Source organism: Molossus molossus, unplaced genomic scaffold (assembly GCF_014108415.1).
Source record: "Molossus molossus isolate mMolMol1 unplaced genomic scaffold, mMolMol1.p scaffold_m16_p_9, whole genome shotgun sequence".
Lineage (NCBI taxonomy): Eukaryota > Metazoa > Chordata > Mammalia > Chiroptera > Molossidae > Molossus > Molossus molossus.
The window spans coordinates 50,160,175-50,183,654 of record NW_023425403.1 but is presented as its reverse complement, the minus strand read 5'-3'; the positions used below and the strand labels follow the sequence as shown (position 1 = coordinate 50,183,654).

At 47.8% G+C, this 23,480-nt stretch overlaps 1 protein-coding gene across 1 annotated transcript; it reads left to right on the top strand.

Annotated features, from left to right (window-relative positions):
* Window positions 1-1,164: 1,164 nt before the first annotated feature.
* Window positions 1,165-7,730, top strand: ZIC5 (Zic family member 5). The gene is made up of 2 exons (XM_036250098.1): window positions 1,165-2,939; window positions 7,117-7,730. The coding sequence occupies exons 1-2, from the start codon at window positions 1,397-1,399 to the stop codon at window positions 7,557-7,559; spliced, it is 1,986 nt and encodes a 661-aa protein (XP_036105991.1). The 5' UTR covers window positions 1,165-1,396; the 3' UTR covers window positions 7,560-7,730.
* Window positions 7,731-23,480: the final 15,750 nt, after the last annotated feature.

The window sequence follows — 23,480 nt, the reverse complement described above, 5'->3', positions numbered from 1 at the left end:
GAAGGAACACTTTGGGGCAGTAAGAACCCTAAAGTTTGGTGGATACAACAATTCTCTGCCCCCTGAAAAGTAATGTAGAAACATTTTTCTCTTTTTAGACTACTTTTGAAAATCGCTCGAAAGATATGGGGTTCGCTTTTTTAAAAGCCAGTTTTTATGGTATTAAAATAAAACATTTCTCTTGCTAGATCAGTTTATCAGAAAATGATAACATGGTAAAAGGTTATTTTATTAGTAAATAAATAGCGAAGACATTCCTTGATTTAAAAATAATTATTTTCTTGGATCATTTCTAATTCATGGTCCTCTCAAAGAAACTGAGGTATACATCTGGGATGCGTTCTGGACTGGAAGGAAAAATTATGCTTAAAAATATTATTTATTTAGTTGTTTCCTTCTAGAGAGACGCTGTTTGGCCTGCCCTGCCACTGTATCTAACAGAGGCAAAAGTTAGCTGCCCGATGTAGCCCCATCCTCTGCCCCGCCCCCCAGATCTAATTGAAAGTGGCAGATCCAGAATCCATGAGCAGTGAGATTACATTTTGAGCCAACTCCTCTGAAGCACATTGAAAAGGACTCCATGAGCTAAAAAAGTAAAACGGTTCCTTTTGGGAAAGATTTGACTTCACTTGGTGTTTATCGGAGCCAAATTACTCAGATTGTTTTGCAACCAATAGGACTTTAATATCCTTCCTCATTTCTCCTGTCTCCTGTCTGCGAGACCTGCGAGTGCGTTTGGCAGATTGGGTGTCCTTCCCAAACAAGAAGTTTCTAGCATCACCTCTACAAGTACGATGACGGGCGAACATCTGTTCACCCCCTTTCTTCCGAGAGCAGCCTCGGGCTCTTCCAAGGAAGGAGGAAGAAAGCGTGTAGATGTTGGAAGGAGCCCTGCGTGCAGTGAGGCGGAGCTTTTTGAAGTTGGGGGTCCCCGGCCTTTTGTCCCCCGAGGGGGGGCTCCAGCCCTTAGCCACCACTCGCCCTTCGGCCGCGTGCCGGCGCACGCTCTCCGCAAGGAGTGACGGGGAAACGCGGAGCGCTGCGCGCGCAGGCCCAGCTCAAACTTTCTGCAAGTGCAACTTGGGCATCCCAGGGGAGGCGGGGATGCAGGGCTCCAGGGGAGGAGGGGGCGCGAAACTAAAGCTAAGGCGGCCGGGAGCAGCAGGGCGGATCCCCGCTGGGCCAAGGGTCTGAAAGGGAGCCAATCGGGCAGCCGCGGCTGCTGCCAATCACGCGGCTCTCTCCAATCCCACCCGTGCCATTTCCAAAATCTCGGTCCCACTGTGCAGCTGAAATGTGGTGTTCACTCTGCCAATCGCTGGAGGACAGAGTGGGAACAGGAATAAGCAGAGTTAGGAGGCCAGGACAAAGAAGTTAAAGAGCCCCTTATATATACATGTTTTTGGAGGCGGGCAGAAGGGGGAAAAAAGTCCCCTCAGTGAGGGTCTATGTGTCTGATTGTGTGGTTCTGATGGAGCCCCCTTTGAACAAGAGGAACCCGCCAGCGCTGAGATTAGCGGATTTGGCAACGGCTCAGGCCAGGCCTCTTCAGAATATGTCAGGCTTCCCAGAGCTGGCCAGCCCGCCCGCCCACTCCCAACTTCGCGCCATAGCCACGCATCTCCGCCCTCGGGACCTGGGCGCTGACCTCGGCGTGGCCATCATTCCGCTCGGACCCGAGCACATGGCCCAGGCGAGCGCACTCCGCCTCAGCCCTCCCTCCCAGGCGCTCCCGGCACAGCCTGAGGCTCCCGCAGTCGCCGCCCGCGCTGCAGCCTCAGTCGCACACCCCGGAGCCGGCACCTATCCTGGCGGCGGGGGCAGCAGCAGCGTGCTGCCCTCCGCGCCACCGCCCCCAGCCCCTCCTCTTCCTCCCTCCCCTTCACCCCCTTCCCCTCCCCCTCCTCCTCCTCCTCCTGCCCTCTCGGGCTACACCACCACCAACAGTGGCGGCGGCGGCAGCAGCGGCAAAGGCCACAGCAGGGACTTCGTCCTCCGGAGGGACCTTTCCGCCACGGCCCCCGCGGCGGCCATGCACGGGGCCCCGCTCGGAGGGGAGCAGCGGTCTGGCACCGGCTCCCCCCAGCACCCGGCCCCGCCTCCCCATTCGGCCGGCATGTTCATCTCTGCCAGCGGCACCTACGCGGGCCCGGACGGCAGCGGTAGTGGGGGTCCGGCGCTCTTCCCTGCGCTGCACGACATGCCGGGAACCCCCGGCGGCCACCCTCACCCGCTCAACGGCCAGATGCGCCTGGGGTTGGCGGCAGCGGCGGCTGCCGCGGCAGCTGAGTTGTACGGTCGCGCCGAGCCGCCCTTCGCGCCTCGCTCGGGCGAAGCGCACTACGGGGCGGTGGCGGCCGCTGCAGCTGCCGCCCTGCACAGCTACGGAGCCGTGAACTTAAACCTGAACCTGGCGGCGGCGGCGGCTGCTGCTGCAGCAGCTGGGCCCGGACCCCACCTGCAGCACCACGCGCCGCCCCCGGCGCCGCCACCGCCGCCCGCGCCCGCGCAGCACCCGCACCAGCACCACCCCCACCTTCCAGGGGCGGCTGGGGCCTTCCTGCGCTACATGCGGCAGCCAATCAAGCAGGAGCTCATCTGCAAGTGGATCGACCCGGAGGAGCTGGCCCGGCCGCCGCCGCCGCAGCCGCCACCGCCCCCGGCCGGCGGCGCCAAGCCCTGCTCCAAAACTTTCGGCACCATGCACGAGCTAGTGAACCACGTCACGGTGGAGCACGTGGGCGGCCCCGAGCAAAGCAGCCACATCTGCTTCTGGGAGGACTGTCCGCGCGAGGGCAAGCCCTTTAAGGCCAAATACAAGCTCATCAACCACATCCGCGTGCACACGGGCGAGAAGCCCTTTCCCTGCCCATTCCCGGGCTGTGGCAAGGTCTTCGCTCGCTCCGAGAACCTCAAAATCCACAAGCGCACTCATACAGGTGGGTGTCTGTCCCCGGCCGCGCCGCCGCCGCTGTCTTTCGCGCCGCCGCCGCTTCCGCCGCCGCTTCCTTTCCTCCTCCTCCTCCTCCTCCTCCTCCTGCTCGCCTTAATTTTTCCCTCCTTCTGCTGCTTCTCTTCGCATACGTATAACCCGGACATGTGACTTCTTTTTTTTTCTCTCCCCCCCTTTTTTTCTATGAATAAGTAATTCGATAGCACACACAGGCCCCGCGCTGGGTTCCCACATGGTGGAGTCTCCAGCGCTCCCGCAGCCTCTCCGCCGGGACCGGCAACGCGCTCCAGCCGCCGCCGCCGCCGCCCCGGAGCAGAAGCAGCAGCAGCCGGAGCAGGAAGGCGCCCACGACAGTCGGCAGCCCCCATTCGTCTGGCCCCGCGAACTTGGGGAGGGCGATGTGGAAAAGGGGGGCTGGAGCCGGAGCCGCCCCGGAGGCTCTTTCCTTCCCACCCAGTGTCAGGCCCAGCGCGTGAAAGGGGCGTGTGGGATTTGCTGCGGTATTTGGGCCACCAGGCCAGCTCGGTGTGACCCCTCCAGGAGGGGAAGGGGCCTCTTCCTTCCGGGGTGGGGTGCAGAATGCTAAAGGAATGGGGCCTCTGGAGACGCCTCACACATCACACTACTTCACACACCTATATTCCTTCGTATACCCCCCTTCCTCATTGCTGGGACACCCGTAGGCCCTGACACGCTCACTTTATATGTACACCCTCACTCACACTTCGTCATTTACACACCTTCATACACACACGCGTCGTCACACAGCGCTGTCACAGACATTTTATCACACATGTCCTAAAGGATGCTGGAGAAGTTGGCTTCTGCCCTTTTAAAGAAGGTTCTAGTTGGAGTACAGGGATAGCTGCAGAGCCTACCCTGCTTTAGAATTTAGTGGGAGCCCCCGGCGCCGGGGAGACTCCTCCCAGCCCTGCCTTTGGGTGTGCCACGGCCCTGGTTGAGGTTGGCTGCAGCGAGGGGCGGTGGGATGGCCCCTGTGGGTCGCGTGTTTCCTTTGAACGGACAAGCGCTTTGTCAGGAAGCGCTGATGAGTGCGAGCGCAGTCGGGATTTATAGGGACAGACAATATTAGCCCTCAGAGGACACTTAAGTAACTGGAGTTTACATTCAGTAATTACTTGGCTGATTTATCGGTGCTGCGGCGATGAGGCAGCCGCAGGGCGTTGGCTTCAACGCCAGGCCAGCGGCGGGGGCCGAGGGCTTTCGGGGGATCTGCGGGAGGAATCAGATCAGGGTGGCCCAATGCGGGAGCTCCGGGCCTCCTTCCTGTGGGCTAACACCTGACAGGCTTCGTATGGATCTGCGGATGATGTGCCCGGAGCTCCTTTTGCCTGTCCGGTGTTTTTCTAATCGGATCCGTCTGCCTTAATGATTTTTCAAAATGGAAACTTCCCACGAGGCTTTCTCTGGCCTGCTAAGCCAGCTGCTTGACCCTGTGCTCAGTACTTCCGGACGGCGTAGGGGCCTGGGACCCTGAAGGCACGCGGGGAGGTGAAGACCCGTTCCCAAAGGGAACCCCTAAAAACAGAGCCGGTGGCCTCGGCTCTGCTCTTTTCTAGGAGGGTGAGTGGACCTTCCCTTCGCCGGATGGGAAGCTGTCCAGAGCCGAGGGCCCTTTCCGCCCCTTAAAGCAAGAACAGAAAATTGATGGCGCTGAAGCTAACCTAGGTTCCTGTTCTTCAGTCCTGCCAGACTGGCAGCCTACCTCCCAGGAGGGGGCGTGAGCGCGTGCTTGGCGGGGTGGGGTCGTGTGCCGAGACCTATGGCCGTTTTGTTTTCCAGTTCCACGTTGTGCGCGTGGTTGCATTGATGCCGGGCTCCAGTGACTGCGTAGGCCTCGTGAAGTCACGGAGGGGGGGGTGCTAGCACCCCACGTTCATACTCAAACCCGAGCGGGGTGGTTTTGGTGGTGTCTGGGCCGCTGAGCCTTTGAGCATTGTGTCCAGAGAGGGACCATCCCGGACTTCCTCCCTACCATGCCACTCTCCTTTTTGGGGGTTATCCGGGATCTCAGAACGTACTGATCAAAAGGAATAATACCCTGACCACTCCCGAAGGCCTATTTCCTGACCCACGTGCCCCCAATTCCGTTTATAACCTTCCACTGGGCTGGAATGGAGTTCTCTCTGGAGAGGGACCTGATAGAATCTGAGAGTTACCCATACATAGCTTCCATTACTCTCTAAAACTCTGTAAGTAGTTAAATTCTGACGTGACCCCTATGTCAGAGTCTGAAATGTAAACACTGGGGTCTCACCCTTTCTAGTTAGGTAGAATTTGCTCACTGCCCCCTTAGTTCCCCTGAATAAAATAAGCAATTCTGTCGCCTTCCCCACCCCTCTTCGTCTTTCCTCCATTTCTTTATACTTAATTTTCTGTCTTTCCACTCCATATCTCCCCTTGACTGGGTCAAATTGCTTCTCTTTTTCACGTGCAGTGCTGGAACCAGCAATGTTCAAGCTTTATTCTTCATAGTCCGGGTTATGTAGCTTGTACAGAAACATGAGAATTCTAAAAAACAGCATTGTACATTTGCATAGAGTGAATAAAACCACCTAAGTTGCATATTGAAGAAAGGCTGATAATTTTTTTTGAAGAATGCTATATTAAATATTATCTCCAACTTAAAGTAGAATACAGAAATCAGCAAATAACCAATTTTTTAAATAAAAACTGATTAATTTTTTGTTGCAGCTCATCTACAGAAAGTTTTTAAAGGTTGTGGTTATCTTTGTGTTACGTTATTTTCCTCTCTTTTTAGATCACTGTAGGAGGCATGTTTGAATATCTAATTTCATTTTTAAATGGTATTTCCAAGTAGAATAAGTTATATTCCAGGCATCTGAATACTTTCAGCTGTGCAAACATACTCTGGCATTGAAGTAGTTATCATTGGTGAAATTTACAACAATAAAAACTACGCTGAAATATTTGCATTAAGATAATAAACACCACAATAATTTACACACACTAAACTATCTTAGTTGCTTTTAAAAAGAAAAATAAATTACTTAAATCCAAGAAAAGGGCATACCTTGTGTGTCTATCAAAGTAGCTGCTGAAATGTGGAGAAACCCAATTTTGCTTAAATCATTTAAATATGAGGAAAATATTAATATGATAATGTGTATGAGATGTTCAATTATGGATTCAGATACATCGTTCATATACAAGAAGGTGAGGGAAAAGTCATACTGTTACCTCCTTTTTTTGCTTTTAAATACCAACGTGTGATGTGGCTGAATTTCTTGTTTTAAGCATTTCCACTTTCATAATTAGTGGCCTTGTGTTTAAAGGTATTGTGTTCCTGGGGTGGACAGAGCATTTTAAAGGGGCAATGGGCCAAAAAGACTGGTAAATAGTCCATCTTTTTTTTTTTTTTTTTAAAACTATTAAGCAATGTAAAAAGCTGTTAGAATGTTTACTTATGGCATCAGGTAAATGCCAGGTTTGGGCTGAGGCTTGTGTTCTTTATTAATGTTTGTTAAGGGTTTATTACACTAGGCTCTTAATTGCCTTGCAAGTTGTGAGGAAAGCTGGTAGAAGGAAGAGGGCAATGGCCATTTCTATGCTAGGCTTGTAAAAAATCTAGTGGTTGGATAGTGTGTTTCACAGGTGCCTTTATTTCCTTTCCTTTCCCATAAGTCAAATCTTGGGAAACTGAAACAAAATGCCATTATAATAATGGCACCACTCCCAGTTACTTTTAATTTAGTATATGAGTTCATTTTTCTTATATTAAAAGTATTATTTTATTAGCGTTTATCTTGACAGAACAGGGGGCTGCTTGTAGTTTTGTATGTATAGAGCCTGGGGGGAGTGATGATGTGGGTATTCAGGTCCTAGTTGGGTGTTGGTGTTACATCCTGGACCATGCTCTAGCCATTCTCCCCCTAACTCTTATGGTACTACAGGGTTGATATCTAGCCTTTTACAAGCTCAGTCCAAGGAGAGTCTCTAGGACAGTGGTCACCAGACCCATCACTGAAGTATTTCTTCCCTGTTGCATCCTGGAACATAAGTATTAGGCTAGGAGTTAGTCTTCTAGAGAATGGGAAAATGTATCCTCATTTCTGCTCCAAGATTTCTCTTGAACGAGAGGTCTCTGAAAAGCAATTAACTTTTCCTATGTTTTGTTGCAGGGGAAAAGCCTTTCAAATGTGAATTTGATGGCTGTGACAGGAAGTTTGCCAACAGCAGTGATAGAAAGAAACATTCCCATGTCCACACCAGCGACAAGCCCTACTACTGCAAGATTCGAGGCTGTGACAAATCTTACACTCACCCGAGCTCTCTGAGGAAACACATGAAGATTCATTGCAAGTCCCCACCTCCTTCTCCAGGAGCCCTCGGTTATTCATCAGTGGGGACTCCAGTAGGTGCCCCCTTGTCCCCTGTGCTGGATCCAACCAAGAGTCGCTCTGGTACTCTATCCCCTCAGGTGACCAACCTCAATGAGTGGTACGTTTGCCAGGCCAGTGGGGCCCCCAGCCACCTCCACACACCTTCCAGCAATGGAACCACTTCTGAGTCTGAAGATGAGGAGATGTATGGGAACTCTGAAGTTGTGCGGACGATACATTAGAATTTATTAATAATAAGTAAAATAATAAGTGGGAGTCCTTGGACCATATCCTAACCTGAGACAATGCCGAGCCTGAGAATATCTATGACTCAGACTTGCCACCAGGTCTAATTAGCCCTATTTATTTAGTATGAAACCCTATGGTGTTTGTACATTTAATTAATTTAATTAAGATATCTGGGCTTTTTTTTTTTTTTTCCTAGAAAACAAACAACAACAAAAACCAAGCTGGGCTTTACATGTTGCAGGGGGGCAGGGCTGGGAGCAAATTGTACTAAGAAAAATGAATAGAGAGATTAGTTAATTGAGATACACACTGCCAATGCAATATATATGTATATGTGTGTATATATATATACACACACACACACATATGTGTGTGTGTGTATATATATATATTTTTTTTTTGAAGGAGAGAAAGAACATTAAGTCAGAACTCAACACAGCAACAAGGCCCTCTGCCATTCCCTAGAGTGCCTTGCACATGCCTTTGACACCATAACGTGGGCTTCTTTGGATCCTCATAGCCTCCTCCTTGGGCCCTAATTCTGCAAAGGCCTCTTGATTGTAAACCACACACTTGCTGCATTGCCAGCAGATCTTGGACTGTACCTGTGTCCAAAATATTTGTAAAAACCTTTTAAGTTTTACTACTTGTCATTTTCCATTTTCACTCTTTTATTACGGATTACACCTAAATACTGTATTTTTATACAGGATTATTCAGTACCCTGCTTGTATGATTAAAAAAAAGATGCGGCAACCTTAACACATCTCCATATATTGTGCTACTGTGATTGTTCAAGCAAAGGTGGAGATAAGAAAAAGCTGCTGCAATCGACAACTGTGAAACTGTGATATTTTATAAAATAGAAGAAATTCAAGTGCTTTTTTTTCCCCTGATTTTTTAAAAATCTGAACTCTCAGATGCTGCCTCTTTACTATGTCCAAACATCTTGTGTAATAAAGAAATTATGTTTTAGATCATAAGTTTTTTGGGATGCCAAAATTAACAGGCAAGTCTAAGGAGGTGTGATGTTGACAAGGTGCCTATTTTTTTGAAAGCTGTTGTTTTTAAAATAGGCCAACCCCTCTTTTATACTCTTATATCAACCTTTTGAAAAGCCTTTATTTTTCGATGCCTAAAAGTGCATTTTAATGCATTTTCTTCCACCTGAGCACTGAGTACATGGAACTCTATCCCATTTGAAAATGACAGTGTGTGAAGTGTATGATTTACATGAAAAGAGGGGAGGGAGTTGCTATACATATTAAAATTTTTAAAAGGTTTATAGTTACCACCAAACATTGATGAATGTGTGACCTTTGCCAGAGCTGTCAAGCTAGGATAAGAAAGGTCAAGGACCTAGGACAATAACCCTTAGTCAATTTATTTTCGGTTGGTACAGCACATCTTGTGTGCAAAATGTAGTCCATCATAAACATCATACAAATATACTAAAGAGCACTAATTTATTCCTCAGAGACCCTGAAGACACCCCCTCCCCAGGGTTTGTAGAAACTTGTTTTGTGTACTGTGAGTGGTTGATGTAGTCTTATCATTATTAATAACCTGTATGTGAACACTATTTGTACAGCTGAATTAATTTATTTTCAGACATCTTTTTTTCTTTCCTGGAAGAGTTCAAAGCACACCAAAGAATTATATTATACATTTTGGTGAAAGATTGTTGTTTATGATCCATGATTTATTTAAAAAAAAGAAAAAGGAGAGAAAATGGGAAAATATATTTTTAAACTTACTTGAATGAACAACGTAATGTGAAAACCAGGACTCTTCCTGCATGTCTTTTTTGCATTGTGTTGAGATTATATATAGTTTATAGATATATTATATTACTAGTACAGTGCATGGTGCTGTCACTTTGAAAGCCTTTCAATGTTGTCTTCAAATTGTTACGGTGAATATGAAACATGCAGACCCTCCTTTATAAAGAAAAAGACCATAAAACTTGAATATAAAATAATTCTACATTTAAAGTTTATTTGACTCATTCACTTTCAAAGCTCTTTCAAATAGACAAAAAAGGTATGAACTTTTGGGGGGATAATTTATGTATTGTAAACTTATTAGAACAAAATATTCCTGATTTGTAATGAGTTGTTTTATTTATACAACTTTTTCAATGGTAGTTTGCACTATTCTTTATTATGCTACAGGTTTATTTATTATGAAACAAAGGAATATGTATTTTATGTATTTTGCCATGCATAGGTTAACTCTGCCAGATTTATTGGTTCCCGATACACCTAAAATTTAAAAAAACAAAACAAACTTAAAATGTGTACCTTCGATAGAGAGCAAGAATGATTATGGAGTAAAAAATTTAATAAAGGTATTCTTCCTACGTTTATGTTTTACATAATGGGATATTTCTGCCATTCTCTTCCAAACAGAACAGGTTGCTGACATAATGAACAGTAGGTTCTCTTTCCTTGACCTCTTTATTTCTTAGCCTCTCCCCAAGCAATAAAATATTTTTACAGCTTGGTTTAATTTACAATCTAGTCTAGAAAATACAATATATTCATGAAGACTAAACCCTGCAGTTTGCATGTACCACTAGCATAAATCTTAGGGTTTACTGCATTGCTTTGTTAAAATTAATATCCTTAGTGATCCTAATAGGTGAAAAGAGAATTTTAACATTTCTTTTGGTGCCTAGCCTCTAAAGTAAATGTAAAAAGGAATGAGGAAAAGATGAGGTAAGGACAGAGGCTACCAGATTCACAAGCAAAATCAGGAGCTGAGATGAATATTGAGTTAAACATCTTGAATGAAGTTGACTAGTGGGCATCAAATATCTCTTACATCAGGTAATTGGGGATTGTCAGAATCCAATTTTATTGCCTTTTATTTGCAAGTTGAGTGCATCTAAGTAACAGCATTTTGAGGCAGTTAAGGAGAAATTACATTTATGGTAAAATATTCAAGTGGCTTAAACGAATGTAATTCGCTATCTACATAAACATGGCCGAATGTTTGCCTGTTAATGTTATCTGATACAAAACTAATAAAAGACAAATCGTTAAAAACAATTGGTAATAATGTCAATAAGCAGTTCTCCAAAAGGTTATAGTGGTCTTGAAAAGTCAGATTTATTACATGTAGGAAAGGTGAAACAGGTTGCAAAGAGTTGTTTTAAGCCAGATAACAATAACCAGCACACGAAAGAGAAAAATCCATAAATGAGGGCCCCAATCAATGGGAAAACTTATAGCTCTCTAATGAAGTTTCTTGTGAAAAGAAGGGTGACACAAAGCCACCAAGACATGAATCATTCATGGGAAATATAAAAGATAAAAGATCTGACAATGAGCAGAACCTTGTATAGAGTGTATAAAACAAGTTTCTCCTTCTTATTTTCTGCTTTAAAACGCACAATCTCCCACTCCCAGCGTTCTCTGTCCAGTCTATAGAGTTAAAATTGACCACTGCTCGTCCTGCGCCACTTCAAAGTAATTTAGTCCAGAACGGAAGGCTTGGCGCTTGGACAATCTTCATGGTGTGTTAAGATTTCTATGGCAATTGGCAAGCAAGACGTTCCCATCTGAATATGTCTCAAAGAAAGCCACTTATTGACACTAAGTTGGCTATCATCAAAGACTTCATCTTTCCTCAGCTAAACGTGGCCCTTACAAACACTGTTTAAATCATCTACCTTTGTTTTCCAGGCTAAAAGAATCTTCAAACATTATTTGTAGTTTATATATATATTTTCCCCATTCAGGATGTTCTTTGGTAAAGCTAATGCTACTATGATCTAAAGTACTGAGAAAGAGCTTGGAGTGAAAATAATATGACCACACAAGAGGGATAACATTGGGGACCAGAAAAGAGGAGGTGCAAACTTCTTGAAAGCTAGGCCCAACTATGATAGATGTTATATATTTGTATCACTTTCAGTCTTGTCATTTATATCTTGCATTTTGTGGATGATTTTTGAAATAGTGATTTTATTTCTCTCTTTTCTCCCCCTCCCCCATCTGTGTAACGACTATTATCTTTTTCTCTATAAAATGGCACAAGAGATGTTTGCCTGAAGTATTTTTTTATCCCAGTTTGGTTAGGAAATACAATTTGGGAAAGGGGGAGGGGGAGCCAGTCTGGCTTCTCTAGTGACCACCTTAAGTCAGAGGAAAGGGGAGCTGAACACAAGAGAAACAACAATCCTGACGCTTACTAATACTTCCAGCTTGTCACATCACACTACTGGCTTGCCCATCCACCCCTGCTCTACCAAAATAGACACATGGCCACCGAAACCCACTCTTCCAGGGCTGGAGGGATGGCTAAGGAGACCCACAGTGAAATCCTCAGCCCTGGGGTTCCAGCACACTTCCTTCCCCTCCTTGAACAAAAACTCACAGAAACTTATACACACGCCCACGCACAAACACTCAAAAGCACACACATTCATGCACCAAGCGAGTGCCTAATCAGGCAGGGAGAAGTTCAAAGGCATGTTCTTTGAAATTCAAACTACTGCTTTTATGGTACATCCACACAGAGCATCAGGATTGCTATGGCAATGGACAGGGCCAGGGGAGTCGCTGGCAGAGGGTCCACAGCGATTCGAGACACTCTATTAAGATACAGTTGCAGTGACCTTTACTTTCATGCCAAGTTAGCTCAGTCAATTTTCACCTCATCAGAAATATATATTTTACATATAATATTACACATATAATATAACATGTCTGACATACAATATGTGAACCTCCTAGCTTGAGAGAAAATAGAAAGAATGAGCAGAGGAGGAGAGAAAGCCTCGTGGGGGTGGGGGTGGGTGATGTTGGAAAGGGCGGGGAGAGGGGCAGGAGCGCCAGAGCCCCAGTTCCTCTTCCGTCTCTTTCCACCTAAGTACTTTTATTTGGAAAGCGATTGTTCTTTGTTTATTTAATACAAGTACTGTGTGAATGGTGAAAAATAAACACGATGAAAAATAACCAAACAGATGATTCCTCCTAGTGAAAAAGCCCGGACTTAATAAAAGTGCGAAGCAGTCACCGCTGAATGAGAAACCCTTTGAAGTGGAACTTATTATAGGAGGAATACTTTGGGGTTGCCTTAACGACGCTGCTGAATCGAAAGAGCTCGCCTTTGTCAGCGATTTGTTCTCCTTTGCCGGGGTGCCCGGAGAAATTACTTACATGGGCTGCCTTAACATGCAGCCTGCAAATCAGTAACTTTGCAGCTCAGACTTGCAGACGCCACTCGGCAACGGACAAAAAGAAGTCAGGGGGAAACGCACCAACCTTTCACGCCGAATCTCTGGGGATGGGGACGCACAGGCGTGTTGAGGACGGCAGATAAGTTGTATTACAACGGGCCCCCCTCACCGGAGCTCTCTACCTCCAACCGCGACCCCTTAGTTTGGGTTGGGGCCTCGGCCGCCGGAACCTAGCCCAGTTGCAGAGGAGGCTCCGGCCACTCCCGGGCCCTCCAGCGAGAGGCGCTCTTCTTCGCGCTGGCCTGGCGCAGGACTTTCCCAGCAGTCCCCGCCATATTTAATAAGGGTCGTTTATCACCCAAGCTCTTTGAAGGGTCGCCTCCAGCCCTGTGCCCATTAGAAAGGCGGAGGTGACATTTAAACTCCGTTTTCAAGGATCGCGGGGGGATTTCAATGAAAAGGCAACTCGTTTGTCTTATGAGCCTGGAAACAACCCCCTTCTCGCTCCTTTTGACCACATGGCATAACTCAAAAACAATAGTTCAAAAGTGAAATGGCATCGTGGTGTTCACTCGGAGACAGGCCCCCATCTAGCACCAGAGAAAAGGGGTAGTCCGCAAGACAATGTGCTTTTTGTGTCCTACCCTGTCACAAGGATTGTGTTGTTTGCTTTGGAGGCTGCGCCTGTTATACTTTCCTGAAAGTGCTTGTGTTAAACAAGAGTTATAAGTCATCCAAAACAACAAACATTTTGATTTTCTTTGCCTAAAGGGCTTTCCCTGGCTATGGGCACCGTGAAAAAATAATGTCCTTGCTGAGAAAGGAACACCAGTAGTAGCATTAGAAGCGGGCGCATTAAATATTGAATGACACGGGAAAAAGAACTTGTCGAGGGGCACTCAGCCTTAAAGTCTTTCTTCAACTTTGTCTTCAGTAGCTGCTGGACTATTTAAGATGGTATTAATTAAGGCAGCTTCGGATGCCGCCGAGCACGTCAGTCGGCCCCTCAGCCGAGCTTGGTCAATGGGCCTGTGTCCCCGCGCTCTGCTCCCATGTTGGCTGAGCCGAGTGCTAATGTCACTTCTCATTTGGAGGCTGAAGGGAAGGGCCCGTCCTACATTAAGGGCAGCAGGGATGTAGTCATCAGCAGGCGTTAAAGGACTAAGAGGGGCTAGGGTGAGGGGAGGGGAGGCAAAAACAAAATGGGAACATCTGCCCTGGGCCAGGGTAGGAGAGAACGCCAGCAGGTACTGGTTTTGGCACAGTTTGGAGAGTGTCGTTTAGCAAACAAGGGCCACGGGGGACTCACTGGGTTGGGACATCCACTCTTTGGTCTGCTCCTGTGTGGAGAAAATTATAACCCCAGCCCTGCAAAAATCCATCAGGCAGTGGGGGGGGGAGGGGGGAGGGCTTATTTTACAAAGAGACTTGCTTCTACAAAGACAGACAAAGGCTTGGTGCAAACAGGCCTCTTTACTGATTTCTTCCTCCTCCCTAAGGTCCCCTTCACAGAACACAAATAAAGCCCAAAGAGCCTCAGCAATCCAATTTTACAGATGGTGAAACTGAGACCTTACGCAAGATTCAAAGAATATTTTTGTCAACATTCCCCAGGAGTCTGAAGTTGAGACCCTCCTTGAGCCAAAAAACACAGACAGGAGTGCAGTTTTATTTAAAAATACCAACAACTGCCCTGGCCAGTTTGGCTCAGCGGTTAGAGCGGCAGCCTGTGGTCCAGAGAGACCGGTTCGGTTCCTGCTAAGGGCACGTACCTCGGTTGCACTTTGTCCCCGGCCCAACCAGGACCATGCGGGTGGCAACCACTCGATGTGTCCCTTTCACGTCGATGTTTCTCTCTCTCTCTCTCCCTCCCACTCTATCTGAACAAAAAATGAAAAAATGTCCTCGGGTGAGGATAAAAACAAAAAACAAAAAAAACCAACAACCACTTCAAAGTATTCTCTCCACTCCAATACCAAGTGTTTGATTCAAAGTCTATGGAATTTTTGTTCCAGCAGCTGGAATTCTAACATGAGAGAGAGAGAGAGAGAGAGAGAGAGAGAGAGAGAGATTACTGCCAACTAACTGGCAAAAATGAAATGCATGTCTTAAGAAACTTTGTTAACTATTACTTCTTGATGAGAAGAGACAAGACTTGCCAGGGTGGAGAGGTGCAGGGTACTCCGGCAGATTGATTTTTGCATCCCCATGGGAGCCAGTCTCCTGGTAGTGGAGTTGCAGATGGACATCGGTCTTACCATTTATCACATGATACTTTGGAGGTGGAAGGAGATTCGGTCAAATGTTCTTTCCTGTGTGTATGATTGTGATTTGTGCCCTAGCTGCCAGATACAGGGGTTTAGCACCCTGAACTCTAGATTAATTTGCAATACCTGATTCTCTGTCTCAGGATGTGTGCCCTCAGGGCATACTCCAGCCTCTTGGGTTAGGAGCGGTCACCTATCCCACCAAAAGCTATCCTGCAGGAGAAGCAGGTTCTACCATCCTGCAAGGCTGGGCTTTGTGTTCTAGGGAAGGGGATGAAGCTGGGATCTGTCACTCCCAAAACAGGGGCCTGTGGCCTACACCCTCCGCTCTTTTGGGAGCTGGAGGCGACGCTGTAGGGCGGGAACCGTCTAGGCGGGGCAGGAAGCTGGCAGAGGTGGGAGGTGGAGCCGAGGAGAGAGGTGTGCCAGACTCCTTCACCCATCCCCCGAAAACCGTTTGCAAAACCTAAGTCTGGGTTTCCCAGACCCAATAGCATACCCGGCTGATCTTTTTTACACCTCTTTCTTTGGTTCTTGTCTCCCTGCTTCTATTTTTCTGCATGAACAGGCCCTAGGCCAGGGTAAGGGATGCAAAAACGGCCTTTTGGCCTGGAATGCAAGGGCGCGCGCCCATGCACACACACACACACACACACACACACACACACACACGCAGAACTAAACCCCCTGTCCCCGCCCCAGCCAGTGCACTGGGCACATGCTCGGGCTCCAGGCACCTTGCCAAGAGCGCGCGAGCACCCTGCGTGGCACACTGGCTTAAGTTCCTGCAAGAGGTGGCGGGGGTGGGGTGAGGAAGGAGGGGTGGGTGGCGGTGGACGCTGCCGACTGCTGGCTGTGCGCACAAGTTCAGTGCTCAACTTCCCGCTCTTAACAAGACCCGGGATCCCTTTGCAGAGGCCCTCGGGAGCTGGCGGCGGGGCTGGGAGTGGCGTGGGTAAGCTGGCCGGCGCGGGGCGCGGGCGGCGGGGCACGAGGGCGCGACAAGAGGAGGGCGCGAGGGTGCCCGCGGCCGGCCGGACGCTTGGGAGAAGTCAGCGCGAGCAGCTGTGACTTCACCTATTAGCCCCGATGTCTTTCCGAGGAGCCTGGTGGAGTTAAACAGCCCACAATGGGCGCTCTGGGGCGCCTCCAGCCTGACCTCCACCCGGGTTTAATAGTTTCATAGGAACTTCATTAAATCAATTACTTAGTGAGCACATCATCATTTATTTGTAATTAGCATCGAGGAGCGCGTTCTCTCCCCCAGCCCGCGGCCCGGGTCCCAGCGGGGTTGGCGGAGTTGCGCAAGCACTTTTGTTTGCTGGAGTGTTGACTCCCGGCATTATTCGGCCTGGGTAATCTTTACGTCTTAATCTAGCATTCAGGGGGCGAAGGGAAAACAAACAGGGCGAAGGCCAGAGGCCAGTCCTGTGGCCCCAGCCGCCCTCAAAACACGGCCCTCGCTCCGCGCGCAAGGCGCACCTCCGCGGCCCCCTCTTCTCCCGGTCCGAAAGGGCGAGGGGCTCGACCGGGGCAGAGGGATTTGGGGGCAAAGAGCCAGGCCAGGGGGACTCAGAAAGGCAGTGGCGAAGGAAGAGGAGATGAAGGAACGAAAAGAGGAAACCAGGGGCAGGAAAGAGAAAGCACGTCCTGCAAAGCGAGTACAAAAGGCAAACGTCCAGGCTCGTGCGTGTGTGCGGACGGCGTTAGAAGGGGAATGCGTGTGCGTGCACGTGTATGTGCGCGCAGGATGTGCGTGAAATCACATCCATTTCAGTTGCCGGGGATCTGGGATGAGAGAGGGGAGCGCGAGCAGTAGTGCTGGCCTGGTGTGCGCGGAGGCAGCTCGCCAGGTGTCCCGGCTGCAAAAGTGCTTTAATTTGGGGACTGCAGCCCCGGGCGCAGCTCCACGGCGGCCACAAATTACGAGCGAGTGGTTGGCGAGGAGGGGGAATTGCTGAAAGCCGGGCCAGAACCTGCGCGTGCGGAGCGACGCGAGTAACTGCTCCGCGAGGAGTCGTGATTCCTTTCGAGTGTAATCATTTTCCCCCACACGCTGCAGCGCCGCCAAAAACTGTGCGGATAAGTAGGAGTCTCGGCTCCCGGGGCCAGAAACCTGGGCGACGCGTCCTTGCGTCCTTGTCCCCACCCGATTTCCGCTGCAAGTTGGAGAAGTCCCTCCAGCACAGAAATCTTTCAACTTCTGCTGGCGATTCCCAGCTCAGGAAATGAAGGGGACCCAAGAAGAGCTGCGGGAGACAGAGGGTCACCGATGCTCCCTCTCGGGTTCAGTCAGGAGCGGTCGAGTGTAAACAGCTGTGAGGTTAGGAAAAGGTCCGTGGGACATACACGAGTGGGCTTCTAGAAAAAAACAGTGGTTCCAGGTTAGTCTCTCAGGTAGACCCCGTGTATCTGTAAGTTTCTGAGGCCTTGAATTTCCCCACTGATATTTGTGGCCAGACCTGTTTGATTCAGGATAGTATTTGGAGGTTGTGAATGTGTGAAGGTGGTGGTTGCTTTGTTAGTGATTCCATACAGACTGCATCAGTGTTTGGAGTGTTTGTACTTTAGTGGGCCCAGAGAGAGCTTGGCACATCAGTGGGTGGCTGCATGGTGACAGAGTCTGTCCTGGGTGGGAGTGGGGAAGAGAGAGTTGAAGTGTGGCCCAAAGGCCTCTTGATTCAGCTAAGTGTGGTTGCGCTCCTGGGAGTGGCAGGTTAGCTTGCTAAGGACCCTGGCCTGGGTTCTCCTGAAGCCTCCAGTGTGGTGAGCTTATACCCATGACAACACATTGAGCTCCCTGGAGGGGGTCTTGAATCTCCACCTTCCTTGGTCCCCCATTCTCCTTGTTCCCCCTTTTCTCAGGTCTTACCGTCCTACACTCATTCTGTTACTTTTTCTGTCCTCCTTTTTGCACAGTTGACTCACAGGTCACTTGGCCCTCTACCCCAGAGTCATACATCCTTGTGCCTGCTGGACACAGGATGAGAAGGAGGCTGGTGGCAACTCAGATCCTGTTTCTAAATAGGCCGGCTTGAATTGCAGAGATCCCACTGAGATCCCCAGCTGCTGCTGACCCATCCCGATGGTCTGAGATCTAGGGTCAGCCTGAAAAACAGGAAATGGATGGAGAGAAGGTCCATCAACTAGCAAGTCAGCAATCTTTTAAAATATAAAAGCACTTTGCATACTTCCCACTAAAGTGAGTCTCTGCTGAAGTAGTTAAAATGGTCAGGCTTCCAGAAGAATTGCAAAGAGCAAAATCAAACGTGTACACATAAGGCAAATATTATTTTCTTGAATATATCTCCAAATATTGTAAAAAAAAAAACACCCATAAGAGTCTGTTGCACACGTTTCTGCTCTGGTATAATGAATACCAATGCATGTAAAACGTGTATTTGATCAGATAAATCTACACACACACACACACACACACACTGTTATAGCATATTTAAATCCAACCTGCAAATTATCAGGTCCTACACATCCTGGATCTAACCAAATTTAGGACAGCTTTGAAGGAAGCAATACTGAGAAAAACTGTATTTAAAATAAAATTAAAATGTAATCCACTCCTGACTTCCTTCTCCACTTCTCCGTCTTTCTCCCACCCCCAACACCGTTTAATAAAATAGTATCAGTTGGAGAAAAGAAGGCAAGTCAGGCAAGCATTTTATGAGCTGGCAGGGAATTTGATGAAGCAGTTGATTTAGAAAAACTGGCTGCTGGCTGCAAAGTTTTCTTAGTGATATTCAGATTATGCATCTCTCCCCCTGCTCCAAGTCCTAATAGCATTTAACCCATTAACTGGCTCACATCTCAGATTCTGTTCTGATTCTGACTTTACTGTGCTGTGTACATTGCTGGCACCCTACCCGAGGCCACCCCTGCATAGTGGGAGCCCTGTCCTCCACTCCCAATTTCCTTCCAGTGGGGTTTTCCTTCCTTACTGGCCCACTCTCCATATTTGTGTGGGGTCCATGCCATTGGGCCTGTCAGCCTGAAACTAATAGGCATCATGCTCACATTCTGTCATCTCTACATAGGGCTTCGAAGAGGCTTCTCTCATCACTAGCTGCAGGTTTCATCTTCCTGTCCTGGCAGGGAGAAGAGGGCTTGGAAGAGGGCTTGGCACTGATATATTATAGATGCAAAGCTGGGCCAAAGCCTTGTGAGGGGACCCAGGAGTTCTTGGCAGCCTGGCTTTGGGTAATGATGTGTAAGGGAAATGTAAGAGAGTGCCCAGAGGAAAGTTGGATTATGCCGATGTTTGTCTCCCTTTAGGGTACAGGGCAAAGATTTGACTGCTCAGACCATTTCTTAAATTGGCCCCAAATAGGAAGCATCAGAAGACCCTGTGGCTTAGGTCGAGTGTCTGTGTGCTACTGAGAGAAACTTCTGGGTAGGCATCAGCCTCGGCTTGGGCCTTCTCTTTCTGCCTTCAGACTCAGCAGCTTTGGTGGTTTTCAGGTTCTGCTGCTTATAACAGTGAGGGACAAAAATCATGAAATGATTCTAAGCAAGTGCTTTTCAGGAAGGAAGAACCCCCAAATATGGGGGCAAGTCGAGAAAAAAACTAAAACGCTGCAATCTAACCAGTGCCACCACTCCCTACCCACTCTGCCTGTTATTTCTTTTCTTTTTAAAAATTTTTTCTTTCTTTATTGTTTAGAGAAAGAGAAAGGGAGAAGGAGAGAGAAACATCGATGAGAGAGAACATCGATTGGCCACCACCTGCATGCCCCTCAATGGGGATTTGGCCCACAACATGGGCATGTACCCTGACTGGGAATCGAAGTGACGATCTCTTGGTGCCTGGGTCAACACTCAACCACTGAGCCACACCAGTCGGGCTTCTCTTTTCTTTTTTAAATCCTTACCTGAGGATATTTTTCCATTTATCTTTAGATAGAGTGGGGGAGAGAGAGAGAGAGAGAAATATCTCTCTGATATTTCAAGACACAGCGACTGGTTGCCTCCTGCACAACCCCAACCAGGGCCAGGGACCAAATCACAACTGGGGTACGTGCTCTTAACTGGAATCAAACCCACAACTCTGATTGGCAGGCCAACGCTCTAACCGCTGACCCAAATCGACCAGGGCCCACCTGTTATTTCTAACTTTGACTCTCTAGAACCATTCTATCCTTTTCATAAATCAGAGGGCTGGGGCTGTCCAGAGAGAGAAATGTGTCTTGAAACTACTTTAGTGTTGCCTGGCCAGTGTGCCTTAGTGGTTGAGCATCAACCCATGCACCAAGAGCTCACCAGTTTGATTCCCAGTCAGGGCACATGCCCAAGTTGTGGGCTCAATCCCCAGTTGGGGGCATGCAGGAAGCAGCCAGTCGATGTTCTCTCTCATAGATGTTTCTATATCTCTCTCCCTCTCTCTCTAAAAATAAAGGAAAAAAATTAAAAAAACAAGTGCAGAACTTTAGTGTTTGGCCACTGGCAAGGAGATTGGAGTGTTTATTTTCTGAGACTCCTCCAATCTGAAGGATGCCTTTAGGAAGGCAGCAGAAAAATTGCACCATGAAAAGTATCCTTCTTGGTTATTTTTAAAATGTTTTTATTGATTTTTTTAGAGAGAGAAGAAGGGAGAGAGAGAAACATCGATGTGAGAGATACATCAATCCGCTGCCTCCTGCACACCCCCTACTGGGGATCGGGCCTGAAACCCAGGCATGAGCCCTGACCGGGAATCAAGCCAGCACCTCTCAACAAGGCTCAATCTGTTGAGCCACACCAGCTGGCTCCTTCTTGGTTCTTTAAGTTCCTTTTTGAGATTGGAACTGGGTTTTAATGGGAAGTTTTCCTTGGGTCAGGTGGTATTTGGGGATTGTAGACATAAAGTTTCTCATTTCTTTAAAGGCAAAGGAAGCCTATCCTGGGTCCTGGGGGATACAGGGGCCGTCTCCCTTGGAGCTGGGCACTCTGAGGCCCTAGGGACAGAGCTGTGGGCCCTGGGCAGGGAACTCAGTAGGCAAGGACATGGGAAGTTGTAGAGAAGACTAAGGTTCATTATTTACATGTTTGCTGACCCATTTAAAAAATTCTGGTGTTTTATATATATATGACATTAAACCCATCATTTGAACCATTGTTAAGTACACAGTTTGGTGGCATTGAGTATATTCACATTGTTGTGCAACCATCACAGCATCCATCTCCAGAATTTTTTCATCTTCCCAAACTGATAAACTTTACTTCCTATTTCTATGAATTTGACGACTCTAGGTACTTCATGTAAATGTAATAGTATAATATGTGTCCTTCTGTGTCAGGCTTATTTCACTGAGCATAATATTTTCAAGGTTCACCCATGTTGTAGTATGCATCAGAACCCCATTTCTTTTTATGCCTGAATAATGTTCCAATGCATGGATATATGTGGTTTTGTTTATTCACTCATCTGTCAATGGACATTTGGGTTGTTTTCACCTTTTGGCTATTGTGATTAATGCTACTAGGAACACGAGTGCACTCACACGTTTTTATATGTACATATGTACCTATATAATATACTTTTTTATAAACCAATGTAAAACACTTTAAACTAAAGGGGAACTCCAGCCAAGAATTTAAAATAGCATATATTTCACTTGGATCTGGCTTTCTGAGGTCAACAAAGTGCAGCTGGAATTCACTGGAGAGCCAATGCATTGTTTTCCAGTTCCATGATATTCCCATCTGTGTGTGTGTGTGTGTGTGTGTGTGTGTGTGTGTGTGTCCAGCCCTACACAGTGCTGTTGCTTCAGAGGAACTATTAACACATTAATATTATCAATAGCAGGCAGTGCCTGAGCCATTAGGGATTTATGAAAACATCTGAAGCAAGTCGTTTCAAAGCGCTGATTTGTTTTATAGTCAGTATTACATTTTATGACAGGCTCTTTTGCCAGCAAAATGAGCGTATAAGCATCATACACAGCTCAGTAGACGGAAACTGGTGCCCTGTGCTGCCTGGCAAATTTGTGTTCTAGATCCCTTGGGAAGCTTCTGCAATTTGCAGACAACTACTGACCCTTTGCTAAAGGGTCCACCCAGTAATTCATCGGGAGTATGCCCCCCCCCCCCCGCTACATTTTTAGCTGTACAAAAACTATAGCTCTTCCCATTCTGTCATTTTCCTCAAAAATGTTCCTTATTCCTTAGAACTCCGTAAGAAAGCCAGTCTCCCGTAGACCAAAGCCAAACATTTCCCTGGCCACTTTTGCTTTTGGGGACAAATTCTCTAGTTCTGGATAAGTAGTCTCAGCCTTCGTTAGGACCGTGGTGCCAAAGAAAAGGGAGAAGCTGGTCACTTGGTGGAAATGATGTATATTTCTCAGCTTCCCTGAAACTCTCCCTCTTCATTCAGACATCCACCACCTCCACCCACCCCTGCCCTCCTGACCCCAACATCAACCCAAAAAGAAGACTCTGGTGTGTAGGTTGACCAGGTTGGCGTGGGACCTTAGTGGTATGGAGGGAAAAAACATTCCTCCTCTTTCCAGCCCCCACCCCAAAGCTGAGGTTGTGGGTCCCTCCCACCCCCTCCTCTGTGGGATGGGAGATAGCACCAAAAAGTTCCTTCTCAATAGTTCCCAGGGAGCGGGGTTTGTAATATTTTACAGCCGCTGTTTAACATTTCCCTACCTAGTTATTAAACACGAAAGGGAGTAAATTAAAATGGCAAAGTAAAATGAAATAAAAGGCGTCTTTTCTTTCTGTAAAGAGACAACACCTAATTAAGGAATATTTGAATCCCACAAAAATGCAGACTCTCATGGGTGACATAAAACTTCCTTTACACCAGGAACAAAACCCAGAAAATTGGGGACAGGCCCAAGAGGTAGCCCTTTAAAACAAAAAGCTCCTTCCTCTCGAGACTTCTGACTTGTTTCCCCCTTCCTTTTTCCCTCTTCCACAGTCCTGGGGGAGGATTAAACTCAAACGACTCCTTTGAGTTGAAGTTGTTTGGGCCGCGGCCAGCCATGCATGCGGCCAGCCTCCTTCCTGCCAGCGGCGGCTCCTCGCTCCAGCCCAGCCGGGAGCTGCCGGGTCCTCCCCGTCCCCTCCCCCACAGGGCTTTCCAGTACTAATTCACAGTTCCACCCAGACGCTCTTCTTTGTCCCCTCCCGACTGCTTGGGGGGGCGGGGGGGCAACACTTTCTCCAACTTCCCCATCTCTTTTCCGGGGAGCTTTCTGAAACAACACGCCCACCCCACCTTCCACATCCCTCAGCCTTCCAGAGCTTGGGGAGTGGGACTTCTTTCTTTTTCCCTGTGGCTTTTATCCAGTGTTCCATTAGATACCAAAAGCTCTGGGCTCTTTAGTGATTTCACCCCACATTCAATTCTTCCCAGCCTGAGCCCCACCTTTCTCCACCGGCTGTGGTCTCCTGATCACACTGCGAGCCCTGCTTTGGCCTTTGCTCCCAGCCAGGGGTTCACGTCCCCTCAGCCTGACGTG

What these genes read in the sequence shown, in the direction of transcription:
- ZIC5 (XM_036250098.1), top strand. Translation starts at nt 1,397, where the DNA reads ATGTTTTTGGAGGCGGGCAGAAGGGGGAAAAAAGTCCCCTCAGTGAGG. An exon ending in CCACAAGCGCACTCATACAG is followed by an intron (nt 2,940 to 7,116) that starts GTGGGTGTCTGT and finishes GTTTTGTTGCAG; the next exon opens with GGGAAAAGCCTTTCAAATGT.